The following is a 15,986-nucleotide window of genomic DNA, read 5'->3' as shown; positions in this document are numbered from 1 at the left end:
GATGCAGGAGAAAAGAGAGAGCACAAGCACATCAAGTAACTTCATAAAGACCTTTGTAAAGACACTATTGTCAAACGGGAGGGCTGAGTATAAAGACCTGGGGCAGCGTCCGTCCGAGAGAATGGTAACAGCCGAGGTCTTTGACTATGTATGTCAAGGGTCCTCAAGACCGCCTCTGGGGATCTGAACTCACAGAACCGACTCATCACACACCCCCGCTCGTGGCTAATCTTTATTTCAGCAAAAGGAGACAGTGCAATTGACAAAGGGAAAGGCACATGGGTGAGTTCCAGGGAAGGCAGCCACTTCCAGCCACACAGGATCTGCTTAATTCCCCCAGCAATGTGCCGTGGAAACGCCTGCCAAATGTTTCCAACCGGGGAGTTCATTAGACACTCAGTGCCCAGGGTTTCTGGAGGGGTGGGGGGAGGCTGCTCTTACAGACAGATGCCCAGGAGGATAGCACATGTTAAGCATACACCTTTTGGTTGGATAAAATTTAAGGGACAATGAGCCACTCTTACTAGCTTGGAGGGATGGTGAGAACCCTCATGAAATCCAGGTTCCCAGAAGCCAGCCAAAGCCAAATGTGTAAGGGGGTCTTTCTAAAGATCAGCAGCCGGGTCTGCTACGTGGACCTGGTTCCATACACTCTCTTTAGCTTGATGGGGCTCCGCACTGAAGGGCACGTGTGAAGATCACAAGGCAGGGGACCACTCAGACTGAGACGCCACTCATCCCAGGCCCCTCCCACACTGAGAGGAGGAGCTGGGTGTTAAATCTTCTGACTTCCCTTTCCAACGGCCCTCCTGATGACGGGCAGGTTCCTATTATTAGCTGCAGCCAACTGCAGGTCAGAAGGCAAGAGAGGGTACTGGCGCTGGCCTCACGCACTCTTGGGAGATACAACAGGCTGCGGAAGTATGACGTGGCCACGTGAAGTCATCCTGCTCACCAGGTAAAGACTTCCAACTCGGGGCTGCTACTGGTTTGTCAGTATTCATGACTGATACACTCCACTGTAAAGACATGATATAATCAACCAGTAACATTTCATGAAAGCATTTCATGAGCACTGACTTTGAAATATATAAAATTCCATATATTATGCATGTGCTTCCTAAAGACAGTGTCCCTAACCCTGTGGTAGATAATACTGATGCCACAGTTTGAAAGAAAAATGTTCAGCCCTGGCTGGCATAACTCAGTGGACTGAGCACAGGCCTGAGAACCAAAGGATCGCAGTTCGATTCCCAGTCAGGGCACATGCCTGGGTTGCAGGCCAGCTCCCAGAGTGGGACCCATGAGAGACAACCATACACTGATATTTCTCTTCCTCTCTCCTTCCCTTTCCCTCTAAAGATAAATTAATAAAATCTTTTTAAAAAAGAGAAAAATGTTCAAACCAGATACACTTTCACTCTTCTCCTTTAGAATTCGCATTGTTATATTAAAATTCTAACTCTCCAGATGCCTATTTAGACAGAGGACAAGTGTCGTAACAATCTCGAAATGACAATGAAAGGAGATTTCCAAACACCTTATATTTTTGAATTTTTGGATTTGCCATAATTGACATGGTCACTTTGGCTGAACACATACAGGACCTCTAATCTTGCAGTGCATTTTAATTTAGGGCTTTAAAGCCCATTGTTCTTGGTGGAACCACAAAGATCATGTCTCATGTGTAGTATGGAGAGCCTTGCACTCCCTTGCAATTTAGTATCTTTCTAGTGATTATGAGTGACTGCATCTAAAACTCTGCATGTGATCAGAAATTCAACAGATTTCAGGGTTCAGGCAGTTGAAACCAACCTTCAGACTCGTTTTGAAGACAGTGAAAAACTTTTAGGATGACCGAAAGACAAGGAGATATTCCAGTCCCTCATCAAAGGTATTGAAAATAATTTGCATTGCATGAAAATTTCCTTGGCAACAAACACAGGCACCAACACACACACACACACACACACACACAAGCCCTGTGAAACCTTTAAGCTGACAACTTGTTAGGACGGCCTCACAATCTCGTCCCAGTCTCCAGTGGGAATGGATAGTGCCTACTTGGCACTTACATAAACATGTATGTAAGCATGCTTACATACATACATGTCAGCATGTATGCCAAGTGCCTACCTGGCACTTACATAAGCATGTTCACAGACCTGAAGGGTTAGGCGCTCTAATGCCACTGGAACAAGGCATATGAAATCCTGGGCATGAGTTAATTTGAGCTCCCCTTTATGGGCTGAAAGTAGACTTCTAAGAAAATGATCACATATTCATTCATCAAAGTTGCCAGCAATGGCCTTTGCGTACGCCCAACTCTCATTTCAGGAAGAAAGCATGTGTAATATTGTGTGACCGCATCCATCTGTCTAGGGGCCATCAGCTTCCGTCTTGGATTGGGCCCTTGGGCAGTTGCATATCTATAGTCAAACTCCGAACGGACCTGCTGAGCTTTTCCCCATTTATAGGAAATGGATGGAAACGCCTACCTCTCAGGCTTGTAATGAGTGTGTGTGCACGAATGTGTGTCTGTCTGTCTCACAAAAGTCTGCCAGTACTGTGCCTGTTACACAGGCATCTAGCATATTTTTTGGACCATAAGACACACCCAGGTTTTAAAGGAGGAAAATAGAGAAAATTTTTTGAAGGAAAAAATGTGGAAAAATATTTAATAACATAAATAACATAATATTTCACCAATGTAAATGTAAACAGAACTCAACAGCAGCATTAACAACCATTATTCCTCCCAAATTTGGGAAGGCAGTGCATCTTATAGTCCAAAAAAATACAGTAGATTTCCTCTATCTTTTTGCTTTGCCATCCCTAAGAGGTTATCTCTGTCCACACAATACAGGTAGATGACCACTCAGTCCACATCCAGTTCAGCAGGAAAGCAAAGAGGAGGGACAGAGGGCACGCCCTGTGCCCAGGAACCCCCCATGCCATTGTCGCCCCCCCCCATCCCAGCCAGGAGATTAGGGAACTTGGCTAATTATAGGAGAAGAAACCATGCACCCAGCCCTACATTCTGTTTACATAAAACAGTGGATGATGGGAACTGAGAACAACCCAACAGTGCCTGCAGTAGCTGAGATGAAAAAACTAAAAACTATCTAGAACATTATGAGATATTTAAAAAATAAAAAGAGACTAGGGCACATCTAGTTAAACCAGCACAAAGAATGCAGTGATAGAAAACTGGAGAAATCATCAAAATAAGTCTTTCTAACGCACTCATAGGCAGACAATAAATGGAGAATTAGATGGAGAATATTGATTCTTAACAAACTGGCAGAGCTTTGAGGAGAGACCACAAGCGTCTGTGGCCGTTTTGCTCCGTAGCCAAGTATATTTGTTTCAGCAGAGGACGGCGGCTATAAATGCCAGCACCTTTGGCACCACAGGGCACTGATGACTTCATCTGGGAGTGGTGACAACAACTCATAGCTTTGCCATCTCAAAAGGGCAGGCTCATTTAGGAACAGAGAGGAAAACCCACAGATCCACCACCTTGAGGATGTGCTCCCCACTGGTCCAAGGAGTGAACTAGATTCTGGGCAAGGGATAGCCCCTGAGGCTTGAGACAAGCTCTCTACAGCTCCTGGCCAGCTAGGGAACTGTGGGTATATGAGGAAGAACCGAGAAAGTCTGGTAAGGGGTAAAGGCCAAGAGAGAGCTGAGAACCAGCTATAATCCTGAATGCATTTCCAATCCATGCACATTGATTGGCAGAAGCTGTATGGTCTGAAAGTATGTGAGCATAATAAACATTGATCAATCATATCACTAGTTGATTCAGACACAAGAATGAGCTCCTAGGCAGCCAGGCTGAAAGTAAGCATTAAAATTTTTTAAAAACCCGATTACAGACATCAGCAGCTACACACTATAATGGAGAAAGTTTTCCACCCCTTAAGTCTATGCAAATTGCCAAAAAAAAAATCTAACAACTAAGTGTCTTCAATGTAAAACTGCAACACACTCAAAGAAACTGTGAACTGTACTCGTAAAAAAAGGCAATCAATAGAAACAGACTCTTGAGTATAGCAAATGAACAGTAAACTTGAACATAAAGCCAGAGATACAACTTAGAGAGATAGCAATCTGATTTATTCCATTTAAAGGAAAGAGGGAGAAATGAGATGGAACACAAAGGAACACAAAGGAACAGAGCCTAGAGACCTACGAGAAAATGCCAAGTGTACCACGCACCCACATGAGTAGTGGGACCCCCAAAGAAAAAATGAGACGAAAGACAGAGAAAGGGGCAGAGAGTACAACTGTGGTTGCCAGGGCCTAGAAATGGGGGGACTAACATTTAAGGGGTACAGGGTTCCAGTTTCAAGAGAAGAAATGAGTTATAGAGGTGGATGATAGTGCTGGTTGCATAATATTGCAAATGTATGTAATATTGCGGACCCGTGCAGTTCAAAATGGTTCATATGTTAAGTTGTGTTGTTTCTATGTTACCCAAATAAAAAGATTTATTTTTTAAAAAAGGAGAGCTATAAGAGCCTCTTTGATAAGTAGGGATAAAGAAAAAATGTGAATGATGAAAAGATGGATAGATAAGCAAGGATAAACATAAAACTGAGTAGAGACTAGCGTATCAGGAAGACTTAAACACCAACAATTCATAAATAATTAAAATATATGCAATATATAATTAAGTAATGAATATATATGTGCATATATACATATGTAAATATAAATATGTTAAGTTTATAGCCAGAAATGTAAGGCAAACTGGAATTTATCTAGACAAGAATACAGAAAGCAGAGCTATTAAATACCTGTTTTACTTCTATTCCTCCTATCCAAGGGAATGACTATCATTTTGAAAGCATGAAACAAATATTCACAGGAAAGAAGTAAATCACACAACAAGAAAGCATATTATCAGAGAGGCCCTAACTACTTTACGTGAAATCAAATCAATTCTCCTGCATTCTGAAAATTACATCTTAGGATTCTTATCCCAAATCCCATCATAAAAAAAAAAAGAAATCACAGAGGCTACTGCTAAACTGTTGTCAGTGGTCTCTAAGGAAATGGAAAAGATAATAGTTATAATCCCACGGTATCCAAACTGTATAGAAAAGCACCACAAAACATTCTCATTCTCGAGGAAAACACTTTCTTGACAGCCGTTGGAGGGAGAGGAAACAGGAGCCGAGGTAGTTCACAGTTTCAACAATAGATAGCACTACGTTCCTTTCAATAACATTGTGTCTTTGTGAGGCTGGTTGCTCGGGGCGGCTGCTAGGATAAAAAGCAAAGGCCGTGGGAGAATCACAGAGGAGCAGGACAGCAAGCAAGCTCCCTTCATGCGAGTCCCACAGTGGGTGCTTTTCTGAGCCCCACGCACAGTGTTTCAAGCTCCAGTGAGGGTGGGGACTCCTGTCTCATTTTTCTTTTAATGAATGACCTCTGCTGAGCCTGGGCTTCTAACTGTGCACCGTGTTTTGTCCGTTTTCTGTGACACAAACCTAAAATAGCGGCAGCATCAACCACGGATGGTTGAAGGAAGATCCTGGGTACTGTAGGTCACAGTGCTGAAGAGAGGCATCGAAATGGTTATATCCAGGAAAGAATAATTAGAAATATGAAAACTTTTTCAAAGTTATTAACAATTGGAAGCCTGTGAAGAGATCGAGAATGGGTAGCCCAGAGAAGAAAAGAGCGAACATCAGATGTCTGCCACTGCTAAGAAACGTGGTCGCCCCGGCGCCCAGTGACCAGGTTATCTGGTTCCACCTGAATTATAATTTCCTCAACCGTGTCTCAGAAACAAGAATAGGTAGCAACATGTGGAGCTGAGGCCAACATGTGCACACAAAACTCGAGCAGAACTGATCAAAAATCCCTGAGATTGGCTCGGTTGTATGTAAGACTGCCACAGTTCCATTTAACTGATGATCTACAGCTGACATCCAAAGCAATTTCTGCCGCACAAAAATCAATGAACTCTAGCGCTAATCGATGAATAACAAATATTAATGAAATGCTCAAGGAAAGCAGAGTTGTGTTTAGACTGTTCTTATACGTGGGGTAATGATCATCCTCTCTCAAAAGTAGCATGAACATCTACAGTTTTACTTGGACTAAAACCCAGAAGTTCCAGTGAAACACACCACACAAGCACAAAATGCGAATACATCTTCATCATTAGCTACACTGCACCTTTTCTCCCTCTATATCCAGCGCAGTTGCCAGGGAGCCCAACATCCGTTACTAATGGCTGCCTTCCTCCAACACAGAGCACAGTACCCGGCCTGCTTGCTTAGGACGATGTGTCCTGACCGGTGCCATTTCCTAGCATTGTGACACCTGATTGGCTCAGGACACCCCAAGGAGAAGACACCTGGTACAACGTTTTGCAGAAGGGTCCTTACCCATTTTCAGCAAGCATTTCTCAGGAATTCCAAAAAAAGGTAAGGGTGTATGGTCTTGAAGTAAATATTTAAAAAATCATCAGCAGGTTTTAAATGGCTGGACTGCGGGTGACCTGGTGGGATCAGTTCACGAAAGTGGGAAAGGGTGTTGGGAAGTCAAAAGATACTCAGATGCAGTTTTTGGCTTTCGAGAGTTAAAATGAGAAACACCGGCGATGTTTCAAGAACGAACGCTAGTGAAAGTAGGAAGAGAAGAGTATCGAAATATAGGAGTTAGTAATATGCCACGATAAATAATGATAATGATCACTACAATATCAATAAATGACTAATAGCACAGTGCCCATAAAATGTGTGGGATGGAAGGACAGACAACTCATAATGAAGTGCAAGTCTTCCACTTGTTAGAGAAAACCATCTAGAAACACTGTTGTGTGGTGGGGTGATTGATCATTTGGCTTACCCAGTAATGTTCCAATTCTGACCCAGAAAGCCCCTCAGTTTGGGGTAAAGTAGGACTTCAGTCACCTTCCTTGTGACACAAAAAAAAACCTTGCACTTATCCCATTAGCAATATTATCATATCGCCATTTCCATGACTTAATCAAGGGAAAAGAACACCAGTGTCATTGAGTGTGATTTCTTTTTTATTTCTCTCCTAACAGGTCCACACTGGACCTAAGCCTTCCTGCTGCGTTCCCCACAGAGAGGGGAACAGCGGCCCCCTTCCCTGTGGGACATTCTGCAGAGGCCAGCACGGGGCCAGGCGCACTTACCCCTGCTGCAGCCCCACGGGTTGTTGACATCCAGGTGGCTTGCACTGGAAACGCAGGCATCACACTTTGAGCCGGTGACAAATCGTTTACAGAAACACTGGCCCGTGACCAAGTGACAGCTCTCATTCAAAGCTCCTGAGAGATGACAATTGCAAGGCTGACATCTGAAAACAAGAGAAATAAACCATCCAAGAGAATCACATTTTGGTTAATAATTCATAGTATAAGTCACACGCATCTACTGATAACATTGTGGGACGCGATGTTTTGGCCAGTGTGCTGAAAATGATTCTTGAATTAAACAAACATGAAATAAAACAAAGCAGGAAAAAATATATTTATCAAAATGCTGCTTATGGTAAAACCTCTATAAAGCCTGCTCCTTGTAAACTAATTGAGAGCCCCCCAAACCTCTTACTTTTCTTGCTTCTATGCCACAGTACACCTGATGGGTTATTTTGAATCCTGTTGTTCAAGAAGGAATACTGTAAATTTTGCTTTCTCACAAAAAAACTGTTTTCATGACCACTAAGATTTAAGATTTGGCATCCCCCAAATTATCTTTTCAAGTATCTATCAAGTGGTGAGACAGAAAGAGGATGTAATACTCATTGTTTTCCTTTAAAAGCTTGAAATTCTATATTTTGTTTAATAAAGGCTAAACTTCACTAAGAAAACCGTTTACGGAAGGCATGATCCAATGCTGATGATGCCTTAATAAATGTTATAATCCCTTGCTTATTTTATGCACTAAACTCACTTATCCAGAATGGTCGGAGACCAGGAAAACAGAGAATTTATTGTGACCAATAAAAAGACGCTAATGCTACAAATATAATGGGATAACTTCACTTCAACTCACATTTCTGGGACCCAAAGTTGCTCCTCAAAAAAATTACTATTTTGGCTTTTTGCTGATAGAAACTAATACCTGTTTCTTCAAACTCTCAACTTGTGACAATGTCACTGATTAGAATGAACAATTCGAATGAGCAATTGGTGCCAGGAAGTCCTAGAGAAGCAAAAATAGAACTTGTCCGAAGATCGTCCACATTCAACGGGGGCTTTCCGTTCAATACATTTAATAACAACCTTACAGACTCGCCTATGGTTTCTAGTGAAGACACCGGGTCGGATGGACTCGCTTTACCCACTGCAACTTTTAGAGTGTGGTCTTCTGGGCAATCATGCCACACCCTTAACAAGGCAGATAAAAGCCAGGCTGCTAAATAAGCTGCGAATTTGTTTTATGGACTAATATCACCTCGGGAATAAATAAAGCACACTTTATCTCGAAAACCACTACACTGTAGTGTGCCCTCTTTCTCCACGATAAAAGGACATTTTTCTCCTGTAACCGACTACATGAAGTGCTTTATGTATAGACACGGCACCAGGACTACATTTCAAATAGATGCTTTGTTTGGGCTACCTAAGTGTGTGGGAGCTAAAGAAAACCTTGCATTGAAATCAAATGGAATCAGAGAAGCAGCAAAATATTTAATTGGCTCTTAAGTTCATTATACGCTATTACGTAGAGGATGTTGTTCGTAGGTTTTTTATGTCATAGTGGGAAGGTGTAGAAATAAGATGCATGCCTCTCCCAGGGCGTAATTTATCACCACGCCACTCACGAATAAGTATCTCTGGAGTATTTCAGTTTTTATTACCATTCACTCATGAGACAATCACACTCGTTTTATATATACAGCACATTTAGAGGACCAGTTTCCAACGTGTAGCATAATTCCTTTTCTTATGCTGTTCTCATTTCTTCCAGCTACACGCTTAACTCTAATTCAGCTCTAAGGCAATGTCCGTGGGGTATTACGTTCTGAATCTAAATGGAACAAATAAATTACTTCTTAGGAAAGCAGGCAGTGTTTTGAGTAATTAAATGGGACTCTTCCGGATTTTATAGTCTCCTAGTTCAAGCCATGGTTATATCTCACTTATCTGACTTGTGATAATTGTGTGACTTTGGTATGAGGGAATGTTTACCTGGAGGAAGTTCACAGGAGACTTTTCTGAATATTATAGTTTGTTTCTAGCCCAAAGGACAATGGGGATAATTTTGCAATTAAGGCTTAAGTAAAATGATTCCTGTAAATTTCTCAGCTACTCGAATATAATTTTAAACATTTCCAAGACTCTTTAGCAAACAAGCCACAAGTTTGATGTCATTTTATAAGTCACCACGCCTCAAGAGCACTTTCTAAATGAGATAGAGCTCACGTTTATTAAAACAGAATTATACGTAATAAAGGAAAAGACATTTTAAGCTTTGAGAGAGAAACAGCAAACTAAGATGAATTGCAATATTGATTTTGTCAGGATAAATGGTTTCTGTAATATTAATATAAAGAAACCTTTATTACACTGACTCTCCCGGTATAGCCCGAGCTCTCCCGCAATCTGTTTAAAATCTTCATTTTTCATCCTTATGGGAAAACCTCACTTGCTAAATGGATTTCATAAAGAGTAATCTGTCAAGATTTATATAGATAAACAATTTGTGATGTTTATTGACCAGTTCATTATGGTAAACAAACCAGAGGGGAAGCATCGCTAATCTCCACACACAGGCAGCTTATGATAGTTCAGATGGGCCTCGGTCTTCACTGGACACAATGGGAAAGAAGTTAATTGGCCTCTGTCTCCTAAATCACAAATCTCATCTATTTCACTTTCCAGGGAGCCCCTTCCCGTGGAACAAACAATGAGAGAAAGAGTCATGCTCCTTCTCGCTCTTGCAGAAACATCACTATTAATGAAGGGAGCGTGTTTCAGCAATGCGTTGCACTGTCAGGGACCCCACCGTCTGAGGAAGAGCTGCTTTCGGAGGCCCAGAGACACATGTCGGGATGTAGATCCCTTCACTGGCATTGCTCTCCGGACACCTCTCTTCCGTCTGGGGCCTCAACTCACGGGTACCACACCCAATTGATTTAAATGTATTTAAATGTATTTTATGAATAACATAAAAAAAATTATGGAGGGTCAGTTATATTCCAGGGCTGGAGTAACACTGGAGACATACAGATGAGTAAGACACAGAGTTGGCCCTGTTCTTAAGGAGCTCAGAGTCTGGTGACATACAAATTTTTTAAAACTAGAGTATTTTTAAAGATTATTTATTTATTTATTTATTTATTTATTTTTAGAGAGAGGGGAAGGGAGGGAGAAAGAGAGGGTGAGAAGCATCAATGTGTGGTTGTCTCTCACATGCCTCCTACTGGGGACTTGGTCTGCAACCCAGTGCCCTGTGCCCTGACTGGGAATCAAACTGATGACCCTTTGGTTCATAGGCCAGCACTCAATCCACTGAGCCACACCAGCCAGGGCAAAAAGCATATTAATAAAGATGTACATAGGCTCTTTGCGGGCACAGAAAAGGGGCCTCTATCTAGTGTGGGGGCAAGGGAGAGGACAAGGAATGGAGGACGAAGAAGGAATCTTGGAGCTGTTTGCTTATTAAAATAGAAACAAACCAGGCAAATTGGGGAGGGAGAAAATAGAAAACAGACAAAAGGAGAGGGTGTCAAATTAGAAGCAATTCAAGAGCTTTGGATACAGATTCAGAACAGGGGGTAAGCAGTGACAGATCGAGCTGGAAGGGTAAGGAGTGAGAAGACACTGCTAAATGAGGGACATTTGCCATGGAAGTGCGGAGCAATGGACAGGAAGGGGTTAGATCTAAGAAATAGTTAGGAAGTAACAGCAGCAGGATGAGGTGGGCAAACCGAAAAGGGAAGCAAACAAGGACCTGGAGCTTCTCCAGTTTTCTAATTTGCTGACAAAAGGATGATGGAGATGCCATTCAATAGAATAAGGAGAGGAGGAAGAGCCCTCAATTACGGAGACGATCTAGAGAAGAATTATTAACAATTATTAATGAATAGAATAGAAAGAGGCTTCAAAGGAAATTGGAGAAATTCGACAAAGACTTTTCTTCCATCCCTAGCACAAAGACTAGCACATGATAAGGGTTCAATACAATTTGTTAAATAAATGGCAATTTAGCTGTGTGGAGCCCTTTTTGATTGACATAGTTGTTCCCCCAACTAACCTCTCCTCCAAGGAACGGGCCACTTTTCTCCGAGGGTTGGCCCTCTTCTGTAAGGCCACTTTCGGTGGCCCAGCCAACCTAGACCCCAATTCCCCACTATTCAAGGAAAATTACAATTCAGTGTGTGCTAGCTGGTAAGAGACAAGAAGTGATACCACTGGCCCATGGAGGCTTAAACAAGGACAAAGGACAACTAATTAATATAGAGAGAAGTCCTTAAGGGAAACCGTTTAGGGGGTTGCAATACGTGGGTGTTTTGGAGACCCTGGGGCAGTTCCAGGAGTGTGGGGAGAGGAATCCCAGTGACAGGTCAACTTGAGGACACAGCCCAGGACTATACTGTCACCTATGGGTGACAACTACCGATGGGGACGAGGGGAATGTGGCCCATTTTTGTCTCATTGTTTTTGTTTTAGACATATACAATATCCTTTTTTTTTTGGCTTTATTGATTTTTCAGTGGGCAGACTTTTATTTTTTTTTAACTTCATTGTTTCCGATACTGATTAAATCATGTTCGCTTTATGTGTCAGCCGTAAATGAAGTGATTTTTGCACTTGGATCAGCTTTTTCAAACGCATGTCCCCTTTTCTCGTGAGAGGTAACTTTTGAAGAATGAACCACTGCGGTGGAAACAGGTGATGGCTCTGCAGCTTGTTATCCTTGTGTCTGGGGCCTCTTTGCTGTTATTGCTGTAGTTTAGGGGCACAGCCTGCTTTACTTTACTTATTTTGCCCTTGAGAGTATAAAAAAATGTTTGAAAAATACAGGAAACAGGAAAACGTGGAGAAGGGGAAGGGATATGAGGGTTCTTCATGGTGGAGCTAAATAAGACACCTCTCGAAGTATAAATAGAAAAAACAGATGAGAAATTTAATTTATTTTCCAAATCAGTGAAGAGATACTGTGGCACTTGTATCTTCTCCTTGCTTAACAATTAAATACTTATAATCTACAGTAGAAGTTTGGAAATTAATGAAACAAATTTGTACTTGTAAGCCTTACCACGGTGCCTGATTCAAGGTGCATTTCATTGACTTTAGCTCATTTTCTTTCACTTTGACAAAAGTTCGACATCAGGGCATCAATGGTTATTTTCCTGTACTGAGGTCTGTACACATTTAGACAATAAATGGCTTTCTGTCTTCAAGACACAAATATTCCTTATACTAGATGGAATCCCATAGATTTTAGTCATCACTGTACACATTTTCAGAACAGACACTGTTAGTGTATATTCACAATTGCAACCAGAAGTCAACAAAGAGACTTCAATATCATTTAGGAAAGGAATGGAAAACATAAAAAGAATAAAGCCCATTTTTATCTCTTCTCGATGATGGGCAAAAATATAAACTCAAGCCATTCTCACAGTTGCGTTTTGGAATCTTCCCCCTTGTGACTTTCTGGGCTACAGAATTTCTCCTCTGATGATCACTCATGTTCAAGTGCAAGGAGACAGGGGGGCTCTGTCAGTGTGGGGGCAGGGTCAGCTCAAGACACAACCATTCCATAGGACTGATTTAACAACAGACAAGTCCTCCTGATTTTGAGGGGCCCCTGTGGTCACGGGAAGCTTTATTCTTTCAGAGAAGCCACTTTTATACACGGCGGCTCTCTCCAGTGGCCACCTGTGTCCAGTCCCATGGCCAGTCCTGCCCACTCAGAGAGTACCCTGAGCCCTGGGGGGATGACTTGAGCAGATATTTTAACACTTGTATCCCTTTTACTAAGATCATAACAGCATGAGATGCCACAAAACTTTTATTTTTGTAAGAGGTGAGAAAAGTAATGCAAAGAAATTGTTTTGGCTCTATTAACTGAAACCTTTATAATTTTATCAACCAATGTCACCCCAATAAATTTCTAAAAATCATATTAGACAGAATTTGAAAATAAAAAGAATTTTAAAAAGGAATGGGAGGCATGAGGGGCATGTAAATTTAAAACTCAGAGAGACCACTAGCATTAGACCTAGAGGCTATGGCAGAGATCTGAATGGGAAACAGCATATCTGAGAGTCACTAACATGTATGTGCTGAATGAAGTCACAGGTCTAGATATGTACATTGGAGGGGCAGAGCAAAGAGGAGTAATCAGCGAAAGAGACCGGAAAACAAATCATAGGAGTAAGATCTTGGAAGGCAAAGAAGAGATGATTTTAAGAAACAAGAATGACAATAAAGCAATTGTCACCGTGAAAAAAAGATGACCCATTAGAACCAACCATAAATTAATTTTACTTTAATCTTTCACTGATCCTTTAACTACATTGCGTGAGGCAATACCCCCTGCCTGCCACTTGGATATAAGGTAAGTCAGTTATATGGCTTTTCTGGTCTTTTGTAAGTTACAGAAAGTGCTAAAGTTATTTTAAATTGCAAAGTAGAGGTTCAACAAGAAGAACAAAACTAGAAGCATCACACTTCTTGATTTCAAAATACATTACAAAACTACAGTAATGAAAGCAGTATGGTGCAGAGCAAGGAGCAATGCATATTTCTCACAACCAGATGAGGACCACGAAGAAGAGAGACAGTGTGGCATTGTCTCGGTGCCTGTAAAAAGGGTGACCCACACGTCTAAAAGGTCCTGAGTAGAGAAAATACTGAGGTTCCTATGGGCTGCAAAATTATTTAGCAACAAACCAGCAGAGACGCCTGTGACTACACCAAAACTGTAGGTCAGAGATCCTGCAGGAGAGCAACCAGTGAAGAAATCACAGAAGCGCCAGCCCCAGTGAAAAATCAACTTTGAACATGTGCGAGACCAGAGCCAGCAGCTTGCTTTGGGTGTTGCTGGCCCAGTGAATCCCTACCCCTCTTGCAGCCTGTGCACAAGAGAAAAAGAGCCCCGTGATGCTCTCAGACTAACAGACCCTTACGCCAAAGGGAACAGAAGTCGAGTGGCATGCATTAAGAATAGATATGTAATAAAACAAAAATTATTGTGCTAAATATTTTAAATATCATGGTGAAATTTTTAACATCACACTGAATGTTAATAGAAGGCCAAATGAACTGGTTTGACTTCTTCCTGAATAATTTAACCACTCGCCCTGTCCACACTCTGATTGAGGTGTTAATGAAGAGGGTGTGGCTGAAGGCAGGCAGCAGGGGACAGCATGCTGAAAGAGCCAATCATCCCAACTCCTTGAGTAATTAGCAATTATCGTTATAAACACATACACACAGAGAGACACATTGTACTNATGGTGAAACTTTTAACATCACACTGAATGTTAATAGAAGGCCCAATGAACTGGTTTGACTTCTTCCTGAATAATTTAACCACTCGCCCTGTCCACACTCTGATTGAGGTGTTAATGAAGAGGGTGTGGCTGAAGGCAGGCAGCAGGGGACAGCATGCTGAAAGAGCCAATCATCCCAACTCCTTGAGTAATTAGCAATTATCGTTATAAACACATACACACAGAGAGACACATTGTACTGAGAAACACACTTGTATGGTTTATAAGGAACAAAATACCACTTGCTTGGAGACAAGAACACTGCAGAACTAATGGATATAGTCCCGACCCTAGACAAATTGATAATCTAACCAGGCAAAAACAAAAATCAAAACTCATGCAATTGGCATTCCAGCCCGTCTTCAGAAACACTGCCATGGCCCTGGTCAGTGTGGCTCAGTGGGTTGGGCATCGTCCCTCAAAGCTAAAGGTTGCCAGGTCAATTACCAGTCAGGGCACAAGCCTGGGTTGCAGGTTTGGTCCTTAGTTGCGGTGTGTATGAGAGTCAACCAATAAATGTTTCTCTCTCACATTGATGTTTCTCTCCCTCTCTTTTTCCCTCCTTTACCCTCTCTCGAAAAATAAATAAAATCCTAAAAAAAACAACAACACAGCAATGAACACAAATGCATGAGGGTAAATGCCCATAGATATAGAGGGAATGAGAAGTAGAACATTAAAGGAGGCAACTTTGAAAAGTGGTTTATTTCATTTCAGATGTACTTCATACATGAGGGGAAAAATCGTATCGCTGCGTGCAGATACGTTGCTCGTCTGCCAGTCTTTAAGCATAAATTAGAAAGGCAAGGGTAACATAAATGGATGCAGCAAATCAACAAATAAGCAATAAATTTGGGGGCCATGAAAACCAAAATATAGATGTACATATATTACCTATCCTAGCCCTTATATTGTGTGTGTGGGGGGTGGGGGGTGTGTTTTCTTCTACGGATATCTCTTTACCTGTCCTTCTCCACAAAGTTTAAGTTCTTTGAGGGAAAAGGATTTTATCAAGTTAAATATTCCCAGGCCCAAACAGATACTTGGGTGCATCTACCAATGTTTACATTGGGACTCTAGGAAATCCTCAAAGATTACCACTGCATTTAATAACAGTAGACATCAGAGTCAAAATATATCAACCCATTAAAGAGGACAAAATTAGTGCATTTTACAAAAGATACTGCCAAAAAAGTCACCATGGGTAAAAGAAAAAAGGAAAAAAAATTAAGTCATTGCAAATATAATTAAATAGAAGTGTGTGATTATTAACTCTTATAAATATTTACCTTCCGGTCTGAGGATCGAATCCGAAATACAGGTCCCGACAGCGGTCACAGCGGGGCCCAGCGGTGGAAGCATCTTGGCAAACGCACTGGCCCGTCCGGCTGTCACAGATGTGGCCGACTGCGCCAGCTGTGTGGCAGGAACAGGGCAGGCAGCCGGTGGCATTGCCTGGGGAGACATACAGACCTGGAATACAA

At 41.8% G+C, this 15,986-nt stretch overlaps 1 protein-coding gene across 1 annotated transcript in view; it reads right to left on the bottom strand.

The window, feature by feature from the left end:
• Window positions 1-15,986, bottom strand: part of USH2A (usherin) — a 530,092-nt gene that overhangs the window by 403,457 nt on the left and 110,649 nt on the right. The window contains exons 14-15 of the mRNA XM_037069500.1: window positions 15,792-15,975; window positions 7,184-7,347 (exon numbers count right to left, since the gene is read on the bottom strand). Of these exons, the coding sequence (XP_036925395.1) occupies window positions 7,184-7,347; window positions 15,792-15,975 (348 nt within the window). The remainder of the gene's footprint in view (window positions 1-7,183; window positions 7,348-15,791; window positions 15,976-15,986) is intronic.

This window comes from Sturnira hondurensis, unplaced genomic scaffold (assembly GCF_014824575.4).
Source record: "Sturnira hondurensis isolate 20B ecotype Veracruz unplaced genomic scaffold, ASM1482457v3 Scaffold0018525, whole genome shotgun sequence".
NCBI classification, from domain to species: domain Eukaryota; kingdom Metazoa; phylum Chordata; class Mammalia; order Chiroptera; family Phyllostomidae; genus Sturnira; species Sturnira hondurensis.
Note: the sequence above shows the minus strand (reverse complement) of the source record. Positions and strands in the feature narration are given on the sequence as shown.